The sequence below is a fragment of the Pleurodeles waltl genome, chromosome 5, assembly GCF_031143425.1.
Source record: "Pleurodeles waltl isolate 20211129_DDA chromosome 5, aPleWal1.hap1.20221129, whole genome shotgun sequence".
Classification (NCBI taxonomy): Eukaryota; Metazoa; Chordata; class Amphibia; order Caudata; family Salamandridae; genus Pleurodeles; species Pleurodeles waltl.
In genome coordinates, this window is record NC_090444.1 from 260,350,728 (window position 1) to 260,376,548 (window position 25,821).

General features: G+C 44.5%; 1 protein-coding gene across 4 annotated transcripts in view; it reads right to left on the reverse strand.

Annotated features, from left to right (window-relative positions):
* The window catches only part of THADA (THADA armadillo repeat containing), a 1,551,972-nt gene that overhangs the window by 24,936 nt on the left and 1,501,215 nt on the right, over window positions 1-25,821 (reverse strand). For all 4 annotated transcript variants that reach the window (XM_069233992.1, XM_069233989.1, XM_069233988.1 and 1 more), the window contains one exon: window positions 15,544-15,710. In XM_069233992.1, the coding sequence (XP_069090093.1) occupies window positions 15,544-15,710 (167 nt within the window). The remainder of the gene's footprint in view (window positions 1-15,543; window positions 15,711-25,821) is intronic.

The window sequence follows — 25,821 nt, forward strand, 5'->3', positions numbered from 1 at the left end:
CTGGTGGGAGAAGTACACAACACAGATGAAAGAGAAACGTGGATCGCAGGGAAACAAACACATGGATGGAGGAGCATGCAATGTGGAATGGAGAGGAGCACATGTGCAAAAACCTATTTCTGGGGAGAAGCACACAACTGCAAGAAAAAACACGGAGAAGCACACAGACGAGAGCAACATGGAGCTTGGCTTAGGGGTGAAAGGAAGAACATGAGGGAGGTAGCTGGGAAAAAACATGCACTCTCATGGAGTGCTTGACCAAAAAGAGAAAAAAAAGAGTGCCTGAAAAGTGAGTAGTGGAAGGACGTAAGGAATCAAGTAATGTTCCAGCAAGGGGATAAACATAAGAAGAAGGAAAGCCCACACAACTAATCTTTGAAGCAGAATTTACATCATTCGTAACTTGATTTTTTAAAAGCATGCCACTGAATGTGATGAGCACTATGATTTCTTATTCCTACTGCACATCAATTAAAATGTACAAGGGAATCAAATATAAACATTATGCAAATATGAATCTGCCCACCAGCCACTCACACTAAGGTTCACAGCAGCACTGTACCATAGAATTCCTCCTCAACATTCACATATTGATTTCTATAGAAAAAGCCGACGGGTCGATATCTATCTATTGGCAATGTGGAAATGTTTCTGAATCTTTGATATGACAGCTTAAATAGTTTCAGGCAAGAATCTCATGTTGCGTGAAAGGGTGATGGTTAGGGTTGGGTGGTGGCAGTCGTGAGGGTGGTAGTGAGGATGGGTAGGGTGGCAAAGGTAGTGGGGGTGCTTAGGGTGGAGTTGGGTCGGGTGGTGGTTAGGATGGTGAACGTTAGGGTGGTTAAGTTGTTGGTGGTGGTGGTGGGTATGGGGATAAGTTTGTGGCAGGAGGGTGGTGACAGGGTGATGGTGGTATGGGTGGTGGTGGTGATAGAGGTAGAATGGTAGTAGGATGGTGGTCACAGTGATTCTTGGGTGGTGGTGGTGGTGGTTAGGGTGGTAGTGAGGGCCATTAGGTTGGCCGTGGTTAGGGTGGGGTGTTGGGTAGGGTGGTGGTCAGGGTAGGGTGGTAGTGGTGGTTAGGGTAGGGAGGTGGTGCTTAAGGTGGCTGTGGTGGTAGTGGTCAGAGATGGTGATAGGAGGATGGTGGTGATGACAAGGTGGTAGTAGGGCGATGCTGGCGAGGTGGCGGTGCTCGGTTGGCAGGGTGGTGGAGTAGTGGGTATAGGTGGTCGGTGGAGATGGTGTTTGCATTTAGAGTGCCTTCATGCATATGAGCAAGTGTGTGTGTGCGAGAGTTTGTTTAGATGTTTATGATCTCCTATTTCCCTAAACCAATATAATCCCAGCAATATTTTTCCAAATGCCTACACAAAATATTTTAAACAGGCAAAGGGGAATACTGAAAAAGGGCAGCCGAAGAGAGAGAATAAATCGCAGACCCTCGAATTCCCTTGTAAAATTTGAAAGATGAGCCATGTAGCGCAGTGAGGCCCTATTAATAACAATACATAATACGGAAGAATAAACTAGTTATATTGTGATTGATGGGTACAAGTTTTCCTTCTCTTAAACACGTTGTGCCACCAGGAAGAGGGCCCTGTTCTTTATCAACCCCAGTGACGCCGGAGAGTGTTTATCCAATAGCACATTTGCCTCACCAGTCCAGCCCCCATCAAACCTGCTTGCAACCTGCATGAACAACACGTTGCGTTGTGGGACAAGTGCATCTTCAATGACCAACTCCACATTTGTGGAGACAAAGTGCTCCTTATTAAAAGGCAGTTCTGTCACAAGGGTCCATATGCCATGTCCCCACTTTCCACCTACAAGCAGGGGCACATAAATATCGAATTGTTCCCCTTTTGTACTAATAGTGACAAAAGTACATTATGTGCAATCTTGGTTGCCAAAATCCTCACGTTTATTTTAAGTAAAATGGGATTAGGCTCCGTAAGGTAAACTTTATCCTAGATCCCTTTTTGTGCAAAATGAAGAGGAAAGGGAAGGTGTAAGGGTTGAGAGACGTCATGCAAACACACACACTTTTATAGAATGCTACTACTAAAATAAATGAAGTACCTTCAAGTGCATGTGAGCAGTGGAAGGACACTGGACACCACACAGAAGCTATTCTTGGAAAATGCCCCGGGGAGGAATAAATGCATAAAGAGTAAGTGAAACCGGCACATGGCCAAAGCGAAGCAAGGAAATTAGAGTGACAATGAATCCAAACAATGCTAAGTAATGAGTGGGCTCACAGCCCCTTGTAAGTAAACAAAATGTCTTGCAAGCGACAGCGCATGTGTTGTCTCTGGCAAGACCTAAAAAAGAGAGCTAAGAGAAAGGGAGAGAGAGAGACCCAATTCTAGAGACAGACAGGATAGTGAAGGCAAACTGTTGAGGAAAGTGACAAAGGGTCTGAAGAGAGTGACAGGTTTGAGGGGAGAATGAGAGGTCTGAAGAGACAGCAAGAACTAAGGAGTCAAGGGGAATTCTAGGGGAAAGGCAGAAGATTCAAGGAGGGCACTAAACGAGATGGTGCAGGGCAGTATGAGGCAAGAGAAGCAAGAGGACTGAGAAGAGGTTTGAATAGCAGAGGCAGCTTAAAAGAAAAAAGGATATGAGAAAGATGGGTTTGAGAACATACATTACAGAACAACAAAGGAAAAAAACTAAGTGGTGGAGAGACAGAGGGGGCTGTGAGAGACAAAGAGAAGCAAGGAGCTGTCTCAAGGTATCAAATTTGATCAACTGGGAGGAACCTTTTTAGTTCTGCAAGCCCTGCCACTGGTGAAGCTTCAGCTATAAACCTTAATATTTCTCTTTTCAACGCGGGTGTTATTACAACCAAAGGCAATGCTACTCTTGTGTATGTCCTCAGTAAGATAGACTATCCCTGATGGAATTCAAATCTGCAACCTGCACACACACACGCTTCCACGCCATATCCAACAACTCAATCTGGAAATTGTGGCTCACGTTAGACAGATATATTTTGTTCAGTTCTCATAACAACAAGAAAAATCTCAGGTATCAAAATATCACCATCCCCATACTGAAGAATCCTACCATTCCTGCAATCTGCATCCATCATAGATCTGGCTAGGAATCTGGTTATGAAGTGGCTGGATTATTGTAAAGTGCCTTACACAAGCCTACCTCACATTTCCCCCACCTCGGACTCGCTATAGAGACTTCAAAAGCAAGCTGCAAAGATGTGCTGAAGGGTGGAAACGTGAACTTTTTAATCATCTCTTTAAGACCTTCACTGGCTTCTTATAGAATCAAAGCATAAGTTTAAATATGTCTGCAACATGCACAAGGCATACAGAAATAAAGCCGTAGGGTCTCTTCAAACGGTGGCCTTCTGAAACCCACTACTATGAATTTCTCATTGACCACTTGACACTTGAATGTGCAACAACTGTTAAAATGGCAACAGTACAACACGAATGAAAGGCCAAGAACACACTGGAGTTGTGCCAAGCAAACCTACCATTTCAAGAAACAGCCCCTTACCTAATTATGGACCTTTACTTTGACTGGGCAAATGCCAAGCGCCAATCCTGGCTAGTGTGCCTATATAACTCCTTCCACTGACAGGCCCAGCCATGTACCACGAAAGCAGCACAGCCATATATCCAAACTTGCCAGGTGCACCTTGTTACATCACTGCAGTTTCAGCAATAAACATTGGCACAGTCATTCCTAAACTAGCGCTCGTCAGGGAGCGCTGGTCACAACAGGGCTCCTGCCGTCCAATTGGTCACCTACACCATATAGCAGCTGCACATTGTGACAACTCCTTGATACACATGCTACATTCTCAAAACAAATATTAAGATGGTCATTCAGTTGAAGTTCTGACCAAGGGCAACCATCTATGTTGATTAATCAAAATGCAGGGGATAGCGGGACATCACACACCCTTTGACTTCAGAGACATCGTAGAAAGTGTTATGATATGACCTCAGGATCCCGAGTCTTCTCAGGAAGTGGTCACAAAACCTTTACCCTTGATTATATTAAGCCTGATATGACCGTAATTGACTTTGCTAACGTTCCATTACAAATGAATGATTAGTATAACACAACACAGAATAAAATGTCTTTTAGATGTCACCTATATTTTAGGTTGCTGGCATAAAATGGGAAGGGAGCATTGCTCGTTTCTTTTTGTCCTACATGAAAAAATATGTGTTTGTTGATGAAGAAAATGCAGTGCCACAATACACAGAACAATGCCAGGAACTTAAATTATTCATACTTATTTATACCGCTATATTTCATGTTATAATGATACTGCTAGTGTATGCCTAAATTAGGAATGCAAGGATGAATCACTGGAAGAGGCATCATAGCAGTTATGTTCACCTGAATTACTTGATATTGTCCATGACCTATTCAGAAAAGTACATTCATTTGCAAACACAAGTTTACAAGTGAATTTACCTGACAGATGCCTGCCAGGAATTCACAAAAAGACTCCTACTCAGTCCTTTTATGGGTGCAGAGATTTCTGCAATGAGCGCAGAGCTCTAAATCCCTCTCAAGGAGTAGGACTGAAGACAGTCCTGTATGTTTTAAGGTACTATTTGCCTTGGATGTTTGTGAATGCCCTTAAAGGACAAGTTACTTACCTTCAGTAACACCTTATCTGTTAAAGACATAATCTAGTCGCAGATTCCCCACTTTAGAATTCTCCCCTAGGCACCATACTGGATCAGGATTTTTTTCCCCAGCAGTACCTCTGAGCGTCGGAAGAGGGAGTGGTGCGACTCCATAGCAACGTTGTCCACCGAATGTGACGTCGACGGAGTCCATATAATCCCCTAACTGACGTCAATTTCTTCTGTGACTGAATTCTGCACCAAAAACGCAGAACCACTTATAAAAACTGTGATTAGAAACAGTGTGCCAAAAAAAGAAATCTATATGTTCATTAAAGACAAACTCCCAATGAAGGAATCTGAATGCCAAGAAAGGAGCTGTGCGACACTGTCGGTGTCTTCCGAGCCAGAGGTTACGTTGCAGTCACCGTTCGTAGGCATCACCTTGGTGCACAGACCTTCAGTTACAGTATCATGACTTCCCACGCCAGGCGTCCAAACTAGGGCCCTGAAAGGGAGAACCCGCAGCTTAGAAATCTCTCAGCAGAGCCGGGAGGATGGAAGGGTCAGTAAGTAATATGCGGCTAGATTATGTCTCTACCAGATAAAGCGTTACCGAAGGTAAGTAACTTGTTCATTTGATAGAGAGATCTAGCCGCAGATTCCTTACCTTAGAATTAGATACCAAAGCAATACCAAACCCAGAGGTGGGTCTGCGGACCAATTGTAGACAATGAAATCTTGCAAGACTGAATGGGCAAAATACCCGTCACAATGGACCTAACTGTCCAGATGGTAATGTAGGGACAATGTGTACAGGGAGCCCATATTGACGCCCGGCAGATATTCAGGGCCGGAACTCCACATTCTAATGCCGTGGTCGCAGACCTTGCTCTGGTACAATGAACATTCAAGCACTAGTGGGTTGCTTCTTGGCCAATGCATAGCAGATTTTCATGCAGATCACAATTGACCCTACTAAAAGTCACTGACTAAAACAAGCCAGTCTAGAAAAAGAGAAAAGAGACTGGATGCTCTCAGGAATTAAGGTAAGGACATACGCCACACCATAGGAACCATGGGAAGGACCGCGGACAAATGAAGTCATCAAGGCATTAAAAAGAGAGTGTTTCCATAGCAGTTGGAAAAAATGGGTTGAAAGACAACAGGCAATGTGAACATAAAAACTACTTGCTCCCAAGGTCAGATTGAACCCATTTTCAGCCAGTACATTGGAGGCCCAGAGTCAACAGGCAATGCAACTGAGCTATTGCCCTGTGCCACAGAAAGCCATTGTATCAGCCAAACCTGCTATGTAAAAGCACAGATAAAGGATGGAACCCAAGAACCCATGTCTGATGGAGAAAGCATCGAACAATGCTTTATTAGAAATATGGCGAAGACAACAACAACCTCTATAGATATAGAAACAACACTCGACCTAAGAAATAACTGCCAGTGATAATGTTAACACCTCTAGGACCATCTGTGGCTTATTTTGCACATAGGAGGAAATGAAAAATTATTGCATATGTAACAACAGAAAGTAATATATACATGTATTCACAGAAAAAACAAAGGTTAGACAGAAGTTATAGTTAGGAACTAGAATGAAAAAAAACCATAGAAATTCACTTAAAAAACAAAGGTTACAGGGATGTTATTGTCAGGGCCACTGGAATTATGTGATTTTTGCATAATTGTAGATTTGCAGCATTTTCCACATATCCCATCATCTGCCGCATAATCTGCAGTTTAAAAAAAAAAAATGTTTGTAGCTCAAACAGTTTAAAGGTTAGTAAACACGCAGCGACGTGTTGCTGCGCAGAGGAAGGCCATTTGCAAAGGTTGACTGACCACCTTTCTGTAGCTTATTGCTATATTTGGGTGTTTAAATGGTAATAAAGAGCAAGAGGTACAATCAACGCCCAAACAGTGTTAAGCTTAAAAATGGCGAACTAATAAAATAATACTATCACAAAATAGTCTGGATAATGTTGCATAATTTGCCTTTTCTTGCTGCATAATTTACTCAATCCTGCTGCATAATTTGACACTCCCCTGACCCATAATTCCAGTGGCCATGGTTATAGTTAGGTTCGGAATGTACTTGTACAAAACTTTAGAAATTCAGCAGTTTTAGTTAGAGTTATTTCAAGTAACTATAACTTGCACCCTAAGGTAACTATAATATGTGCCACCACCATGCACAGTTTTTTGTTATTTTATTTGACTGGTAATGCTTCATCGATATTTTTAATTACGTTATAAAAGTTGTCATGATTGTTGTTATATCTGTGGTTATTAGCAGTGCATGACAAGGACGCGAGTTATAGTTAACATTGGGCGCGAATTACAGTTATTTGAAATAACTTTAACTGCTGAATTTCTACAACCATGCAGCATCGGTGCCGGAGATACTAGGGGCAAGAGCCCATGCTGCTTAGGTACATGAACAGCAGCTCACTAAAGAAGTGCAAGAACACACAGATAGTGGTGCCACGTGCTCAAAGAGCAAAAGTCTCTCATGAAAAGAAGAACATCATCAGAAAGAAAAGTATAGGTAATGCTCCGAGAGTAAAGAAAGGATAAACAAGAGATTCACTTTAATAGGCACTTGTGCAAGCAGTAAGCCATGCGCCAAAGCTCCCAGTTATAATTATAAGCTCCCTATAAGGGATATCAAAATACCACACAGAAATATAGTAAAGCCTATAAGGTGTACAGAAGATGCTGTAACAGAGCAGGGAATATACCATAGTGGTAACTATCTTTTGGGCATGCAGCCCATCTTCAGAGAAAACGAAAAAACCCTGTTTCAGCAGGTGCCAAACCTACTTGGGGCCACAAAGAATAAACCTCTCAGACAGCAACAAAAAGCTGTTTTAGATAGCCTTAAGAAAAAAAGTAATACCTGCAGAAGACAGGAACATCGCACCGGGTGCCATCAGAAGGTGTAACGGTTCAGAGTGAAGTCGAAAAAAGGGAGTTGAAATTTGGACCCAACAGGAAGCACATGACTCCACTCTGGAATGGGTCCATCTTTAAGTATAGGAATAAACAGACATAAGAGTCTTTTCCACCCCGACTGTCTCTTAAGCGTTGCAACGCAGAACTGTCATGTGTGCCAAACATGTGGGCGCCTTGGCTCGACCCACTGAATCAGTGGTATCCATACCACACTTTCTTGCAAACTTAACTGCCTCTCGCCCATCCTGGAGTGTATGGGCGAGTTCGCTTTGGGTCTCCCCCAGAAGCGAAGGCAGCAGGTGCGTCACCAAATCCCACAAGGCCTGGGGAAAACGGACATGAATACAAGCAGAGTTTAACGACTACAAGGCTGAGCACAAAATGTTTCGTCCACAAATTACCAGCCATCTGGACTCCCTGTCCAGAGGGATGCTAGGGAGGACACTGGGATCAGAAGAGACCATAATGGCCTGCACCACAAACTCCTTGGAGTTGTGTGCCGGAGAAGACAAACCGGGTCTCCCGGGGCAGCTCGGTGTCTATCGGCTATGGACCAGCCACAGGGACCCCTGTAGCGGGTTAAGTCCAAGCCCCTAATAAAAGATCATACAGTGATTTACTATATGGAAGCACAGGTACTACTCCAGTTTGGCCCTGGTGAAGCACTGTTATCAAGGGATCAGTGGACACCTCCACAAAGGGGAGCTGCAAATCTAGGATCGTAGCTGCCCTCTTCAGCACTTCGGCAAAAGGGGAGCTTGTCTCAGTAGCAAGCTCGCCTCTGTAGCAATCCACAAGGTTTGAACCCGAGGACATGATAGAAAAGGGTTGCACTGTTCTCGCGACAAGAAGTTGTTGAAATATGCCAAAACGACTTGAGGAACTCCGGATCCGCATTGTAGCACAGAAAAGAAGGAACTGATGTCAACATGTCGGAGAGGGAATATATGGGTTCTGTCAACATCACATCTGGTGGATGAGGTTGCTACGGAGCCACAGGACACCCTCTTCCAACGCACCTAATTCTAATGTAAGCAATCTGCAGCTAGATGTTCACTATCAGACATTTATAGGCATTCACAAACTGTTACTGCTTCTCTTTCCAACCTGGAAAGGTTGATATTTTGACTTCAGCAAATTAATTGAGTAAATAAATTTTCAGAGACGGAAGAAACCAAAAAAGCGCATTTGCAAACAGAAATCCATTCCCACTGCTTGGAGTTTTCGGCCGCGGCAACCTCCACACACAAACAATGGATTCCAAGCTCCGATATCATTTGATTTCTTATAGAATCTACAGTCAAACTTGTTGCAAGTGCAGCTTTCTATTCTGATTCCAATCAGCATTAGGGAATCATGAAGTAATGTCCAGAACAACTTGCGGAGAAGTGCCAAGTGATCCTCTGTCATCCAAACATAGGATGGTGGCATGGATGAAGGAGTAGTCTTGAAGTTGAGAGAGTAGCCCCTTCGGATTATTTGTAAAACCCACCTGTCTGACGTGGTGGACTCCCAGCGGGGCAGGTGATGGTGAATCCTGTCTCTGACAGTCCCTGGTGGAGAAGCGTCAGACTAAGGAGGTTTGGAGGCTGCAGGTTAGGGGGGGCGTGGACAGGCTAGACCGCTAGCTCCCTGATCCACGAAGATGTTGGATCCCACGTCCCCTGTCATGCAGAGGCTGGGCAGCATGTGCAGCACGGTGGCTGGAGGAAAAATGGAGAGGGTGGGACGCCCCTTCTGTAACCATGAAAGGAGAGAGAATCAGACTGAGGGAGAGAGGGGCAGCTGCGTGGCCCAAGGGCCTAGCTGTAGCCTGTGACTCCTTAAAGCGCTTAAGTACTGAGTCTGCTTTGTCTCCGAAAGATGGGTGTGGACTTAGCTGGGTCCCTCCTGCCAGCAACAGCTTGGGAGAGAATGGCCCGGGCCTCCTCTGGGACCTGTGGCAGCACTTGTGCAACCTTGTCCCATAGGTTCTGGGTGTAATGGTGTCCCATAAGTTCTGGGTGTAATGGTGTCCCATAAGGTCTGGGTGTAATGGCTGAAAAGGCATGTGGTGTTCACTGACCACAATGCCAGGCTGGAGGAAGAAAACATCTTCTTCCCAAGCTGATCCAGGCTCTTGAAATCCCTTTCCAGGTGCACGAAGGGAATGTGCCTGGGGATGTGGAGGCTTCCATAACCAAGCTCTCAGGGGTTGGGTGTTGCGTCAGGAACACTGAGTCATTTGGAGCTGGTGTATGGTGGCAGGCAATTGTCCTCTTCACGGAGCCCCTGTGCTAGGTTTGGACGAAGTCCCCAGCAATACATCAGTAAGGGGTTCATTAAAGGGCAAAAGGGGTACAGAAGAAGAAGCCCCACGCTGAAGCACCTTTGTCAGGAAGTTAGTCCTGACTGCCACCCAAGGCAGCTCGAGGCCCAGGATCTTAGCCACTCTCCTTACCACCATGGAGTAGGATGCCCCCTCCTCCGGAGCCACGGTAGAGGGAGAAAGCATGCCAGCGTCAGGGTAAGTGTCCAGACCACTAGCCTCACCCAGTTCCGCCTGCCAGTCCATGGGATCTCCAAGCTGGTATTCCAAAGGCTCCAGCAACCCCTTCTGATCCTCATGATAGCCCAACCTAACGGAAATTGTAAGGTAAGGAATCTGCAACTAGACGTTTCTATCAGATTTTCCACTTTATCGTGCGAGTGAAGAAAACGGATAAGCACAGTAAAAATAGTTACTGAAATCAAAGCAATGTTATAGTTTTAATCAATTAATACATTTCTATATTGCTGGGAAACAAAAAAAACATGGACCCTGACATGTAGGGTGGCATCTTTGTGTTGTGATATACTTAATTTGACCAATATAGCACCACACTTGTCTGCTACAACTATGTGTGTATTATTACATATGCATGGGGGTAAAAAGAATCGGGAGCTTTAACCATTTATGACTAGTGACCTTGTTGGAAGAACATTTTACTCAATATTTTTGTTCCTCTTTTGCAAAGGTTTTTTTTTATTTTTATCAGAAATTGCATTACCTGAAATGTAAACTTTCTGGTAATAATTTTGATGAAAAAGAGAAACAAACATTTACTTACTTAGTCAGACTACAATCATTAAGTAAAACAATGTCTTAACTGTCAACAATCGTCAGAGCTACCACCTGTACTAGGTGATGGACTGTAGCAGTGTACCTGTTATAATTATATAGTTTAGGAATAATGGACTGTAGCAGTGTACCTGTTAGAATTATATAGTTTAGGAATACAATAAGTACAAACTGATGAATCTATTTTCTCTCTTCCCTTTGGAACATTCTTATTCTTCCCATATTCTCTTCCCAATTGGAGCTTGGTTTAGAATGCTGAGCGATGTAATCCGTTTCAGAGTTGTGGAGAAAAGCTGACTGAACAAAGAAGTGTATTCAACTCACGCTACCTTTGTTTTTTTTTTTGTTTTTTTAACTTAACAGTACCCCATTTCTAAACACAAACAAAAAAGGAGTTTCTGAGCTGTACTGGAGACTTTTCTATGTATGAGCCCCATCATTGGACATATGTTTTCCATTTAATGGCACTGGACGTTGAACACAAGCTGTTCTTTGCTGACACAAAGGGGGTCATTCTGACCTTGGCGGACGGCAGAGGCCGTCCGCCAAGGTACCGCCGTCAGAACACCGCACCGCGGTCAAAAGACCGCGGCGGTGATTCTGAGATTTGCCCGGGGCTGGCGGGCGGACGCCAAAAGACCGCCCGCCAGCCCAGGGCAAATCAACCATCCCACTAGGATGCCGGCTCAGAATTGAGCCGGCGGAGTGGGAAGGTGCGACGGGTGCAGTTGCACCCGTCGCGTATTTCAGTGTCTGCTAAGCAGACACTGAAATACGTTGTGGGGCCCTCTTACGGGGGCCCCTGCCGTGACCATGCCAGAGGCATGGGCACGGCAGGGGCCCCGCAGCACCCCCTACCGCCATCCTGTTCCTGGCGGGAGAACCACCAGGAACAGGATGGCGGTAGGGGGTGTCAGAATCCCCATGGCGGTGGAGCGCGCTCCGCCGCCATGGAGGATTCTGACGGGCAGCGGAAAGTCGGCGGTACACCGCCGGCTTTCCGCTTCTGGCCCCGGCTGTACCGCCGCGGTCAGAATGCCCGGCGGAGCACCGCCGGCCTGTTGGTGGTGCTACCGCCAACCTCCGCCATGGCGGTAATTACCGCCGGGGTCAGAATGACCCCCAAAGTCCCAAAAATGAATAACCTTTACATTAATAAGGAAGTCCTAAAAGAATGAACTGACACCTAGCTAAAAATATAAGAAATAGTACAGGTCAAGTAATTATTGCAATAACAGCCAAACCATGAATTGTTAACATCCAGTAAGTTCTACTCTACATACATCTTATATGTATTATGGTGATATCAAAAGGGTTCACAAAAAGGAAAAGCAAAGGTGGTACTCTGTAATAAAATAAAACCTAGGAACTTTAAAGTGTTTCTTTAAATTTCTTCTAAAGCTTCTGTTAAAATTCCTTTTCCTCCATTTTTAGGTAAAAACCTACCAGACAATGCAGTGTGATAGACTCCTGGGGACATTCTAAAAGCTGACCTTAGAATGCATTCCACCCACTGCACACAATTTGCTTTGTGGTCGGTAACGCACATTTGCTTGCTTTCTATTTGCTGGCTTGTTTTAGGCTGTCCAGCATGTCTTTGTACTTCCAGTGGAACATAGCTTATTTACTGTATTCTTCCACAAGTGTTCACTTTCTATAAACAGGCCTTTACATTTTGTTCTTATCTTGTCAGATTTGCTCTGCATTCAAAGTCAAATGTCAGGCTCTCTCTTCCAAGGGAGTTTGGTGTTTACTTTTTTTTCCTCTGACTTCAAAGTGAGAGGATTTATCTGGCAATCTGAGAGTGTGAAAGGAAAGGGTTTTTCTTAGCACGCAACAAAATCTCAATGTCTGTAAATGAACTGCGAAAATATTTCAGAATATATCACATTTATGATAGCACAAATGAAGCACATTTGTTTCTAATTCTGAAGTGTGTTGGAAACAAATATTTGAACACCATCAAAACAAATCAATACACTAGGTGATGCCATTGCCACATATTATCGTTTATGTGTTGTATAGTTTTATAACTGTACGTTATAACTGTAAGTCTGTACAAATTTAAAGTGCATTTCAATTGAAAATGTTTTGTCTGTAATGGCAGTGCACTATCACATAATGCATACCTCACTCTATGCCACTCTACTCTATGCTACTCCACTCTACTCCTGTCTACAGTGCTGAACTCTACTCCATGCCGCTCTTTTCTACGGTACTCTATACCACCCTGCGCCATGCCACTCTAGGCCACTCCACTAAACTCCACTCTAAGCCAATCCACTTTACCACATTCCACGCCACTTCACTCCACTCCACTCCACTCTGGCACTTCACCCCAATCAACACCACTGTACTGTACTCCAATTTACTACATTCTACTTCATTCTAAGAGACTTTACTCCACTCTACGACATTCCAATCTACAACCCTCCACTGTATGTCACTCTACACCACTCTATGCCACTTAATTCTAGGCCATTCTACGCCACTCCACTCTATGACACCTCACACAACTTTACTCCACTCTACGACACTTAACTCCACTCTATGCCCCTTCACCCTATGATACTCTGTACTATGTCCCTCCACTCTACTACACTCCAAGCCCCTCAGCTCTTGTCTGCTGTACTCCACTCTTTGTCACTTTACTCCACGCTACAGCACTCCACTCTACAACAGTCCACAACGCTCTATCCTACTCTATGCCCCTTCACTCTACAACACTCTATGTCACTTTAATCCACTCCTCTCTAGGACACTCTATGCTACCCTACTCTACTCCAATCAACGCCACTATACTCCACTCCACTGTACACCACTCTGCTCTATGCCTCTCTACTCCACTCGTGACACTCTATGACCCTCCAATCTATGACCCACCACTTCACAGTGCTCAACTCCATTATATGCCAGTCCATTCTACTCAACTCCCTCTCCATCACTCCACTCCATGACACACTATTGCACTCTACACCACTCCACTCTATGCCACCCCACTACGAGTATATGCCACTCCACGACATTCTATGCCTCTTCACTCTATGATACTATATGCTACTCCAAGACACTCTGCTCAACTCTATGCTCAACTCAACTCTATACTTCACTCTCTACTACGCCCCTCTAAGCCACTTCGCAACATTCTAAGCCACTCCACTCTGTGACACATTATTCCACTCCACGCTATGCTACTCCATTCTATTCCACTCCACTGTACGCTACTTTGTTGTACGACACTCTACTCTACAGCACTCTACACCACTCCATGATACTCTATGATCCTCCATTGTACAATACTCCACTCCATCCCACTCTACAACTCTATTCAATTCCCTCTATGTCACTCAAGACACACTACTCTACTCTACACCCCTCCATTCTACTGTACTCCACAACACTTCACTCTACAACACTCTAGTCCACTCCACGACACTCAGCAACTCTCCACTCTATGACACTCTCCTCCTCTATGCCACTAACTTTTAACCATGCTGAACAGCAGCCACACTGGTGTAAAGCATTACTAAACACATTGCCAAGTCATTAGGTCTTGAATAGGCAAGACCTACTGGCTTTTCCAATGCTTGTTAGAGCTCACCTACTAGACACAGCACGTTATCTGGTTAAGAAAGACCTATTATGGCCTTACTAAGAACCTAGAGTGGGCTTACAGCCCACCATTGCTTACCATTGGTTGGCTATATTGTCACTCCCATTTGCTTCCTTCTTATACAGTGGCTTTCCTATCCGTCTTGTGTTTTTCCCTTTTCTAGAGAATATCCTCTTTACCATATTGTGCCTGGTCTGACTTGTATCCTTCCCCTGCTCGTTTTCATGTAACTGTTTTTTGATTCTGTTTGAGCTCTTCATGAGAGTGCATGTGTTTTCCGCCTCTCTCCCTCTTCTGCTTCTTCCCCCACGCTCCGTGTTGCTGTCCCCCTCGTGTGCTGCAAGCTCTCTCATGTGTTTCCCCACCCAGCCAATGACCAACCTCCTCCACACTGGGTCTTGCTCTCTCACTCATATGCTGATTTTCCCCCTACACCCATCCACTTCCAACTGCTTACCTCGTCCCTAGTACTACTCTATTGTCCTCCCAACTTTGCAATCCTTTTTTCAAAAATATGTATTTTATTTTGCATGTATGTATTTCTTTGTGGGACCACACAGCATATTGCTGCCAGCCCCTCATCCTGAAAAAAATGTTTTTGTGCTACTTCTGTTTCCTTTCTTTTTTTTTACTCACTTATCTTGGGTCCGTAATGAAAATAATGGTGTCTGCATCGATATGTAGGTGTATGCATGTGTGTTGACACGTGCAGGCACGTTATCATAAATGGTGCTCCTATCAAATGATGCACCTGCTGCAGTTGTGCCACTGCCAAATGCCTCTGGCGAAGCCAGCAGACCTCCAAGGCAGGAACCTATTTGCTCTGCCTATGCTTGTCTCAGCTTGTGTTTCTCTTGATTATCATCATGTGTTCTCTTCTTCGAAATCTATACTTGGCAAAGGATGCATTCTTATCTAATATTACCATAGCATGGCAGATAGAGTTGACTGTGGCATAGTCTTCAGAACATTTCACACATTTTGTGGTTATCTAATGGGCCATCCATGACTTGTGTGTTATAACTGTTTTACTCGTGTGTTTTAAATGTGTTGCAATATAACTTTTCAAAAAAAAATATCTGTTTTGCAAACTACAGTCTGATCTTTTGGAGCACTAATAAACTTGCATTTCTAATGGCCAGTGTCTCATCATACTATGAAATCTTGGACAGTGGGTCACACGGCCAGATTACCAAAACACTTGCCTGGCATTTGTAAGAGCTAGCTATTACTGATCAAAGACATACCGATTTACAGTCTTCCAGATCTCTCTTCAGGTCATCTTCACCCAGTAGCCACTCCAACAAGATGACAGTTCCAGCAGGGACTTGATCCCACTGCTGGAGCAGATCACAAAGGATACCAAATGCGAGATCCATGGCCATTGGTGGGTTGACTACACAAAATTCAAGCTCTGCAGAGAGAAGGACAAAGTACAACTTACTTAGGTTCATGAGCACATCAAATGATTCAAAAAGGTGTTGCAGACTCACTGAAGTGGTTTGGTATTACTGAGGGAAACAATACTTGGAAACTCTCTACTGCCTAATGTTCAGTGGTGTTGTGTTTTACTTATAGGTGGAGAGCAAAGTAAACTGTTTGGGTGTTATAGTAAATAGGCCTAGAATTATGTGTTTTTCATTATATAGAGTGGACATAATTTGAGGTCACTTTCAACTGATAAGTTAAAATCAATCTACCTTTCCCTGTCCTAGTTTTGAGATTCTGGGTAAACCAACTGGAATATTTTTATTTGCTACAGAAACATGTAAACTAGACTTAAAGGTAAGTTCCATGTAACATCCAGACCTTTCTACTTCATTTAAAATTTCCCATGAGTTATCGGGATGCGGCTTCAGAGTTGGCCCACATTTTTGGAAGTATGAGATGTAACCCTTTGTCTCTAATGCCAATCTCCAATCTTTTTTGCAGGAGCATGATCTCAACGTCTTTGGTCCATATGTCCACCAAATGTTTGTTCTGTTATTTTGAATCAGAGTACCACACATAAGAAGAATGTTCAGGAAGTACTTGTAATCTCTTTACAACTAAAAGCAGTTGAGAGAAAACTTGAGCTATAAAGGAGAGCAAGCCCTTTTCCAGGCTGTAAAGACTGATCTGTGCATAAGAGAGCCTGGTTCTATTCATTTGAGCAAAGGTGTTGAAAAGCAGTGATGTACTTGTGGGAAGTAAAGTACTCGATCATGCTTACTGTTCAAAGCCACCAATGGAGCATTGTGTTTACTTGCCTATGATTTTGGAAGATTTGGTTTAACATTAGAAGCAGAGTCATTGTTGAGTGTAAAATGATTTATTAAAGACCATGACCAGATAAATATATGCTTTGAAAGAGGAGATCCAAGGAACCTTGCAGGCAGGGACACAGCTTGGTCAGTCAGATTTGTTTTTGGGGGTGGGAGGGCTTGGAGGGGAGGGATTCAGATTTTCTGGCAATCAGACTGGCATACAGGCCCTCATTATGAGTCTGGCGGTCTTTTGACTGCCAGACTCGTGGTGCAAGTCCCACTGCTGATGGGCCGGTGGTGTGGACCGCCATTTACGAGTGTGGCAGTTTGGCTTGTGCCAAACTGCCACTTTCCCGTTCCTACCGCCAGGGCGGTCGGACCGCCGGGCCGGAGATAAGCATCTCCGACCCGACGGTCCACCAAAGACCGCTGGCGGTATTACAAGCCCCCTTTCTGCTAGTGAAATCCCTGGCGGAAATGCTACCGCTGACAGAAATTAGCATTTCGCCGGGAGATGACTCCCCCACACGCCCCCATCAGAAGAGCTCAGGTGGAAGGGCACCAAATAGACTCCCTTTGGGTACAAAAGTACGTTTTGCTACTGGGTGTTCAGACCCCGGTGTGTCTCCCTGTTAGAAATGGGGTCTCTAGTTGGCAGTCAGTTTACACCCTGTCCAAGGAGGGACCCTCACTCTAGTCAGGGTAAGGGAGCCACACTCCTAAGATAACCCCTGCTCACCCCCTTGGTAGCTTAGCGCGAGCAGTTAAGGCGTATTTCAGAGGCAATGTGTTAAGTATTTCTACCCACACACAGTAACACAGTGAAAACACTACATATGGACACCACACCAGTTTAGAAAAATAGTCAGTATTTATCTAAGTAAACAAGACCAAATGACAAAATCCAACATACACAAGCAAAGATATGAATTTTGAAAGATTAAATCCCAATAAAGCGCTGAGAAAGACAATAGCTCAAACTGGTGCTATCGCGGTGTTGTGATGGAGTAGCTCCCAACAGTCTGATGCCACTCGTCAGAGAGTGCGGCGCTGGTCACGGAGTCACACGGACCCCAGGTACAGTACCTGAGAAACTTGGCAGAGTCAAAGACATTCCACAGAGTTGGGGAGGTGAGGCATCACCAGAGCAGATGCGGGGTTGGTTCCATACTGCTACCAGGGAGGGGAGGCGTCAGTTCCTTACTGCTACGCAGGAGAGGCGAGGCGTCGGTTCCCTTTGGAGGTAAGGCAGTGTCGACGACAAGGCATCACTTCCTTATCATCCAGCGGGGTCGGTGAGTCCAGCAGGTCAAGACACAATGAGGCAACTTTGTGGTGTCACGGTCACACCACGGGGCCACAAGCGTCACAGAGGAGTCGAGCGTCACAGCTCTCGGGACTCACAATGTTGCAGGACTTCAGAGGCACTGCGGCGGTGTTGAGCCTGCGTGTCGGTCTCAGCCATCACACTTCAGTGGGGACCACAGCCTACGGGGCAGGCAGGATAGTTGAGTCAGACAGCAGCGCCTGTTCTGGAGTCGTCCGGAGTTGAGGGGCCTGTTTCTTCTTGTTTTATGGCAAATTTCACTCCCCAGGTCCCAGGAACTAAAGTGGGCACCTCTTGTCAAGTCACACAGCCGGGTAGAGGCACAGAATAGTCAAGCAAGAAAATACCTTGCAATAGTGAAAAACAAATTTGCCAGTATTTCCCTATCAGGACATGTAAAACACCCCAGTAAATGTCCTACATTTTAAAAACACTGCACCCTGCCCACGGTGCTACCTTTGGTCTACCTTAGGGGTGCCTTACATATACTAAAAGGGAAGGTTTGGGCCTGGCAACCTAGAGTCTCAGAGACATGTCCTTGACATGTTTACAGGGCTACTCATGTGGGTGGCCCAATAGTGCTGCAGGACCCCTAGTAGTATTTGATTTACAGGCCCTGAGCACACATGGTGTACTATACTAGGGACGTACTAGAAAATCACATATGCCAGTCATGGATACCCAATCATAATCACAATTTACACAGGGAGCACTTGCACTTTAACACTGATCAGCAGTCATAAGGTGCCCAGAGTACCACAAACGAATTCCAGCACACAGTCAAAAAATACAGTTGGCATGGGCAAAAAGACAGGGGAAACCATGCAAAGGACGTCAGGTCTAACACCCCGAAGTTCGCAAACCGTGGTGTAGCATCAAACCCATCGCAAGGCGATCCTGGACCCTTGTTGGACCTCCTATTAGGTTTGAAGACCAAGAACTGAGTCTGTGACCACCACAGACTTCCAACGGGGGACTACGTGTTTGCAAGGGTTCACAAACCCTCTGGTATGTCCATGAAAAAATATAAATAAAAAAACTGAGCCTGGCCACCCCATAAGCTCACAATCAATGGTGTTCACAGCAAGGGTTGGCCACTTGTGGCAGGATGAGGCACTTGGCAAACCCTGCGTGGCTAAAGGCCTTGTGCAGCAGAGGTTGGATGTGCATGGCAGGTTGGGCTAAGGGAGTGTATTTTATTACCTACATTTATCTAACTGCACAAATGTAACCCCTTGCATGCTGGTTTTGGTTACATATTTTTAAAGAACTAAACATGTAAAACCATCTTGGAGTAACCAACATTTGCAGTTATGCAGATTATAATATTCTATTTATTACCACTGTTAACGGGTGACACAAAACACACAGTGGTGGTCATCGCTATGTATTTATGGCTCCATTTAAAAGGCATTTTTATTTGCCTATAACGTTTGAATCTCTGGAAGGATATGCGCCAAATTTGGCAATCAATTGGTGTAGACACCTAAGGTCTGGCCTACCAATTTTCTTGCGGACCCGTGCAAGGGCCAAAAGTTAAAGGGGGTAGAGAGTGGTTAGGGTGAGAAAAGATATGTTTTCCCATTTTTGCGCCTATAGGAATGTTTGCTTGCAATGACACCCCCAAACCTCTGAATAGATTTACACCACGCTTGGCATGAAAGTGGAAGTTTACTCAGAAAACGTGCTTTTGTTAGTCTGGTGCAATTCCACTATGTACATGTATGCATTCTAAATGTTTTAGAGTGGGCTATAAATCATTAACACTTTGGTACATTTGTGCTATTGAAATCACCTTAATGATTAACAACTCCTGCAAATAAAAATTTTCATTTTTTGACAAATATGATTGGCTGGATAAGAGCTCAGAGTTTTTTTTTTTTTACACCCCATCTTGAAAAGGCAAGACCCTGCACCGAACCTACTGCCAGCAGTCAAACCCTGCAGCACACAGCTGAAGGTCGTGTGCAAGTGGGGATGGCTGCCGGTGTTGGGTTGTTCGCAAGGACTGGCTGCTGGTCAACCCCCTTTGGCCGATATCTGCTGCAGCCAATTCCTGCTGTGCACGACCTTCTGCCTGGCCTTTGGAACCCACACACCAAGACTTTGGCCTTCCTCAGCGGGGATTGGAGATTAAGTACATCTTAAAAAACAATACAATTTGCTGAAACAGCCACATTAAAACAGTTATGGTTTTGCCTCAAAAGCAGTTAACCACTAAAATTCAGCAGTGCTAGTAACAAAGACCATAACTTGAGCTGTCAGCCATTCTCAAAACACAAATTTGCCAAGGTGCAGAAACAAAGACAAGAGTTATCAAGAGAGAACACGGTGCAGGTTATGGCGTGAGTTACACAGAGTATAACATTTTCTAGTTGTCGCATCAAGAATTTTCAATTTTTCTAAGGACACAGAGGCGAAGATTATGCTTCTTTTTCTATGCTTTATTTTTCTCAGCAGCCAATAAAAAGAGATACTTTATTAAAACTACATTTCCCAGTAAAACATACTGATCACATGGCCAACCATAGAGGATCCCCCCCATAAAACCTAGGGACATCAAAAGTCGTCCTCTTTCTTTGCAAACTGGACACGTAACAATGCCTCTGAAACATGAGACAACCATAGCACGAACTACAGTCTCAAATTCCTTAGAACACTCTGAACTGATGGAGGCCAGAACTGGGCCCTCCAAGGCAACCACCAAAATCCCACAGGATAATCCCACTCCGAACCAGAGGAAGACGAGAGGATGAAGATCTCCTAGTGGAGAATAATGCAGCAGTACTTCAAGTCTGCTTCTGCTCGTTGCCTAGAGATCAAGAAGGAAAGCCATAAAAGCTATTCCCCAAACCCTCATACAACAATGTCCTAACGGGACGGAAAACAAAACTTTGTACATTCAAACATTTGAAATAACATACGTTTACTTATAACTTACGATGTACAATAACATCTCATCAGTGTGGGATAATCCTCGCCTGCGTGTCCTTAATAGAAATTAAAATACTTGACGCAACAGCTAGAATATTTTATATTCTATGTCAGGACCGAGGCTCCAATTATGCTGGTTCAAAGATGCGCCACCACCACTGGATACACCCACAATTGGTTTATAATAAAATGACAATTTTAGATTCAGATGACCAATCCACTGCTTTCATGATTTCATCCAAACGAGAACCTGGAGAAAAAAACTTTGATGCTATAGCCCTTCTAGCAGAATGAGCCCTGAACACTGAGATGTCAATGCTGGCCTCAAAAAGTAGCCAACACATCCATCTAGCTGACGTGGCAGGAAGAACTTGCTTGAATGGCTTTTGCAAGGAGACGAGCAATTGCCTATTAGGATCTAGACAGAACTCACTGGTAACTGCCTATTAAGCCTTAAAACACTGCACCACAGAAAGTTTATAATCCGGGGGAAAAGACAGATAAGAAATCATCTTGGTATTAGTCTTGGTTCTCCAAGAAATAGAAAAACATACTCCTTTTGGAGAAAACTGTCAACCCTTGAGGTCCAAGGCCCTAACATCTGAAACCGTTTTACATGAAATCAGACACAATAACATAGTTAATTTAGCTGATAACTGCTTACGTGACAGATACTTATTATCAAGCCGTAATTTCAAAAACCTGAGCACAATATCCACATCCCGTAAGAAGGTATATTTAGGTTGAGGGGGCGAGAAAAACTGAACATAGTTAAGCAATTTGCACACCAAAGGATCTTCTCTGACAGGCTTAGCATTAACCAGAACATGACCCGCAGATATAGCGGATATGTAACTATTCACTGATCCATAGGCTAGCACCTGACTCAACTAAAGAAGGTAAAAAATTGATCACGAAACAAACATCAACTTGAGACGGATCCAAAAACCCTTTTGCTACACCAATTAGCCCATCTCAACCATGCCGTAGCATATCATTAGTGGGTATTACTGGACCAGGATTGTTTGATGTAAGCACAAGCCTGAGGCGAAATGCCTGGCAATTTCCTTCTACCCCCAAAACCCTCAGGCCACTAACTGCAACTGTTCTGAGAGGATCAGAGGATGTGGAAGGCCTGCTGGGTCCAGCAACAGATTCAGATGATAAGGAATGAGAAGAGGAGAGTCGCAAGACATCTCCAGGACCAAGGGAAACCAAGGCTGAGCCCTCCACACAGGTGCCACCAAAGCAAGATTGGCTTTCTGATGACTTACCTGGGTGAGAACCCCTGGAATAATACTGACCGGAGAGAAAGCGTACCCCTTGTGGGATGACCAGTCCTGCAAGAATGCATCCGTCACTAGGGCTTCCTGATCCGGACGCCAACTGCAGAAGACAGGAATTTGATGATTGAGCCTAGAGGCAAAGAGGTCTACTGAACAAGGACCCCAGTTGCAATTGAGGAGAGCAAATACCCTTAGATGTAGCCTCCAATGGCTGAAATCCCCGAGGTACAGGAGTACCAATCTGCCACTGAATTCCTGGCCCCCGGCAGATATTCGCAATGATCGAAATATGGTGTTGCAGGCAAAAATGCCATAGGTCCTTCGCAATCTCTGATAACATGCGAGATCTTGTACTCCCAATCTGTCGACATACCAAACTGCTGATATATTGTCCATTCTCAGCAGTATGCAACAAACCAACTTGACAGGGGAAAGGCACCTGATCGCAAAGGAACCCACCAGCAGGTCTAGGCAGTTGATATGGAGTTGAAGCTCAGACTCCGACCAACAGCCCCCCGTGGAGAGTGGACTGCATCTAGCACCCCATTCCCACCTGCTGCCATCCGACTCTAGAATGACATCCAGGGCACTGCCAAAAATCGCCCTGCCATTCCAGGTGTCCATGTGGTTCAACCACCAATTCATTTCCATCCTGGCCTCCAGCGAGAGCTGAATCTGGTCTGAATACTCTAACCCCTTCTGCAAATGCGGTATCATGAGACGCTGAAGGGCCTTGTAATAGAGGGGACCCGGAAATATCATCTGAATGGACTAAGCCAAAAAGCCCACAGTCAGAGCAACGGATCTCAACGATATTGTCTGGTCTTGCAAGGCAGACCTCAACTCCCTCTTGATGTTCTGAATCTTTTGATGAGGGAGGAACAATTGGGATAACACCGAAACAATCTAGAATGCCAAAAAGTCCATCCGTTGAGATGGAATCAGACAGGACTTTGGTTGATTGATGGCAAACACCAGTTCCTGTAAGAGTTGGATTGTCCATGACAGATGGCGAGTAACTGTCTGAGAGTCCTGAGCCATCAGAATTAAGTCATCGAGATAGACTATCAGCCCAATGCTTTTACCACAAAGAGCTTCCACCAATGACCTCATCAACTTGGTGAAGCACCATAGGGCTGACGAGAGGCCGAAGGGAAAAACCTTGTATTCGTAACACTGACCCTGCCAGAAGAATTGCAGAAAGCCACAGCGCTGCACTGGCTCCGTCAAGGAAGCGAGAGGGGGGAGTTTGTCCTGCTGACGAGCAGATCTCTTAAGATGTGTGGTCAGGGGTCCTAGGGCCTTAGCTAAAGCCTTGTAGACTGACAGCTGCACATTATTATCTCGGGCTTCCACAAGGTTGTTCTCAAATGAAGGAGCAAAATCCTGGTATTCTCCTCTATCCTCCTCATAGGGGTCATATTGGGCCAGAATGCCAGGCAAAATAGTATTTAACAGCACTGTTAACGGCCGACCAAAGATGGTGACTGCGACCGGCTCCCTCTCCCACTCCACACCGATAAAAGGTGCGCAAGTAACCTTGCGACCACGGAGGCTGAATCGCTCCAAACAAGCACCAAAAACACATCGATATAAGGAGAGCAGCGCTGCGCAATAATTTAGCGCGACTCTTAGGGTCCATAAACAATTTACATGCACCTTAAAGACATATAGCAATAAAGAGGTGTACCTAACTGGCTGTGGAGCAGCAAAGAAAGAGGACTAGTTTTGATGTCACCAGTTTTTATAGGGGGATCTTCTATGGTTGGTCATGTGATCAGTAAGTTTTACTAGGAAATGTCGTTTTAATAAAATATCTCTTTTTATTGGTTGCTGTGAAAAATAAAGCATAGAAAGAGAAGCATAATAGGAGCCTCCGGTTCTGACATACAATTGGTAACCACAACTGGCTAGTTTCAACGGTTTATACATGGTGAGCTTTTCACTGTGCTCAGTTTTCAATGTAATTATTTATTTCATTAATGGGTCTAGCGCAGGCCTCTGCAGCCCCTGCGGTGTAGGAGTCCCCCAAACCTTCAGGAGCCTCACATGCACAGATATCTGAGATCTGGCCCTCGGGTCCCCCTCATATGGTGCGTGAGTAGCATCATTTTGCGTCTCTGATTTCATCTCCAGGAAGACGAACATTTAATGTTTTAAGATACATCCACAACCTGCTTGTAAATTTGTCCTAAACTTTTCTATGTAAGACAATTTTCTTCCGAAGCGTTTTAAGAGGAGCCCTGCTGCATAATATTTGACTTAGCACAGTACCATTTACTGTACATGTGGAAAAGAGCGGAAGTGGTGTCACACATAACAGATCAGAGATGTGATAGTATAATACGTTATGGCAAGGTCATTGTTAATATTCATTCCAGAAGGTTTCTAGTAAGCAGGAATGAAATCAAGGCAGTCAATAAATGAGTGTGGAAATTCTAATTATAAATCCCTCGTTAAACTAGAGCGATGAAAGGCCCAGTTTTCAAGCTGGCACTTCAAATAGTTCTGCGGGGAAATACTGTGCCCCGCAGCATGTTTTAATTTTGCAGAACATTTTCGCGTGCATCTGGTTTCCATGTGGCAGGCTAACGCTCTCCTAAACCGTGCTTTTCAGGGGAGCCATCTGCCCTTAAAAAGGGCAACGGAGACAAAGTAACACCCAGAACAGTTTAGCAAAATGCCATCAAACCTTTTCATGCTTCTGAAAATGTCTCCCACGTGCCCCACAACATCCACTTACTTCCCAATCCTTTTGCCTAAGAACCATGTTTCAGCCCTACAGGTCCACCTACCACACATCTTGGCACTTATTGACAGCTTTGAGTAGCATTGGACTCCTTCATCTTTGACAGTCTTTCTGTTGTATACATTCCATTTCTACTTACTGCGTCTAGCTGTGCATTCCTTTGTTACAACAACAGTGTTTTTTGTACGCTTAATGCTTCCATTCTCCATTGCTGCTTTTCAAGTAACCTTTTCAAGTGTTGGGTTTTATTTTTTCTGGTTTAATATAGTCTGGAAATGTTTTTAAAACGAGTGATGATTGTTTGTAAGGTTTTCAAGCTGGAAAACTAGTATGAAGTAGTTCTCATTTCAAATGTCCTTTCCAGACTGATCTCCAGACAGTGTGTAGTGATGCTCTTCACAGCATTCTCCAACATAGAGCACCCACAACCAAGGCACAGAGTTGTGACATGTTCCACTACCTGACACTAGCCCAACTGAAAGTGTGAACAAGTAAAGCAAAAGGCTGGGCCTCCCCTAAGGGTACCCTCCACCTTGCCCAATATGATCTGCAGTTCCACCCTTCTCCACCATCTACCAAAGGGCAGTGCTTCAGGAAGTCTAATTACAGGCCCTTGCTAACAAAGTACTCATTGGATGTCAGTGTCTGGGTGTTTGCCCCTAGCCACAGGAATGCAGGAAATACACTTCCAATGTCTAAAGAACCTCTATTCGCCCTCCATCTTGTGCTATGTCAAACCAGAGGCGTCCAAAAACGCTTTACAATAGTGGGAGCCAAACTTGAATAGACATCCGCTCTGACATTTGAAAAACGTACTTTCAAGATTTGCGGCCAGCCATTATTTTAAGCTTCCAAACCCTGAGCTGCTCAGTTGTCTTTGCTGAAATGATAGTCTAGTAGTATCCTAGAATTGCACATCCTACTCACCTGATTCTAATGCCTAACACAAGTACCGAATATAGCACTATCTTTACTTACAAAAA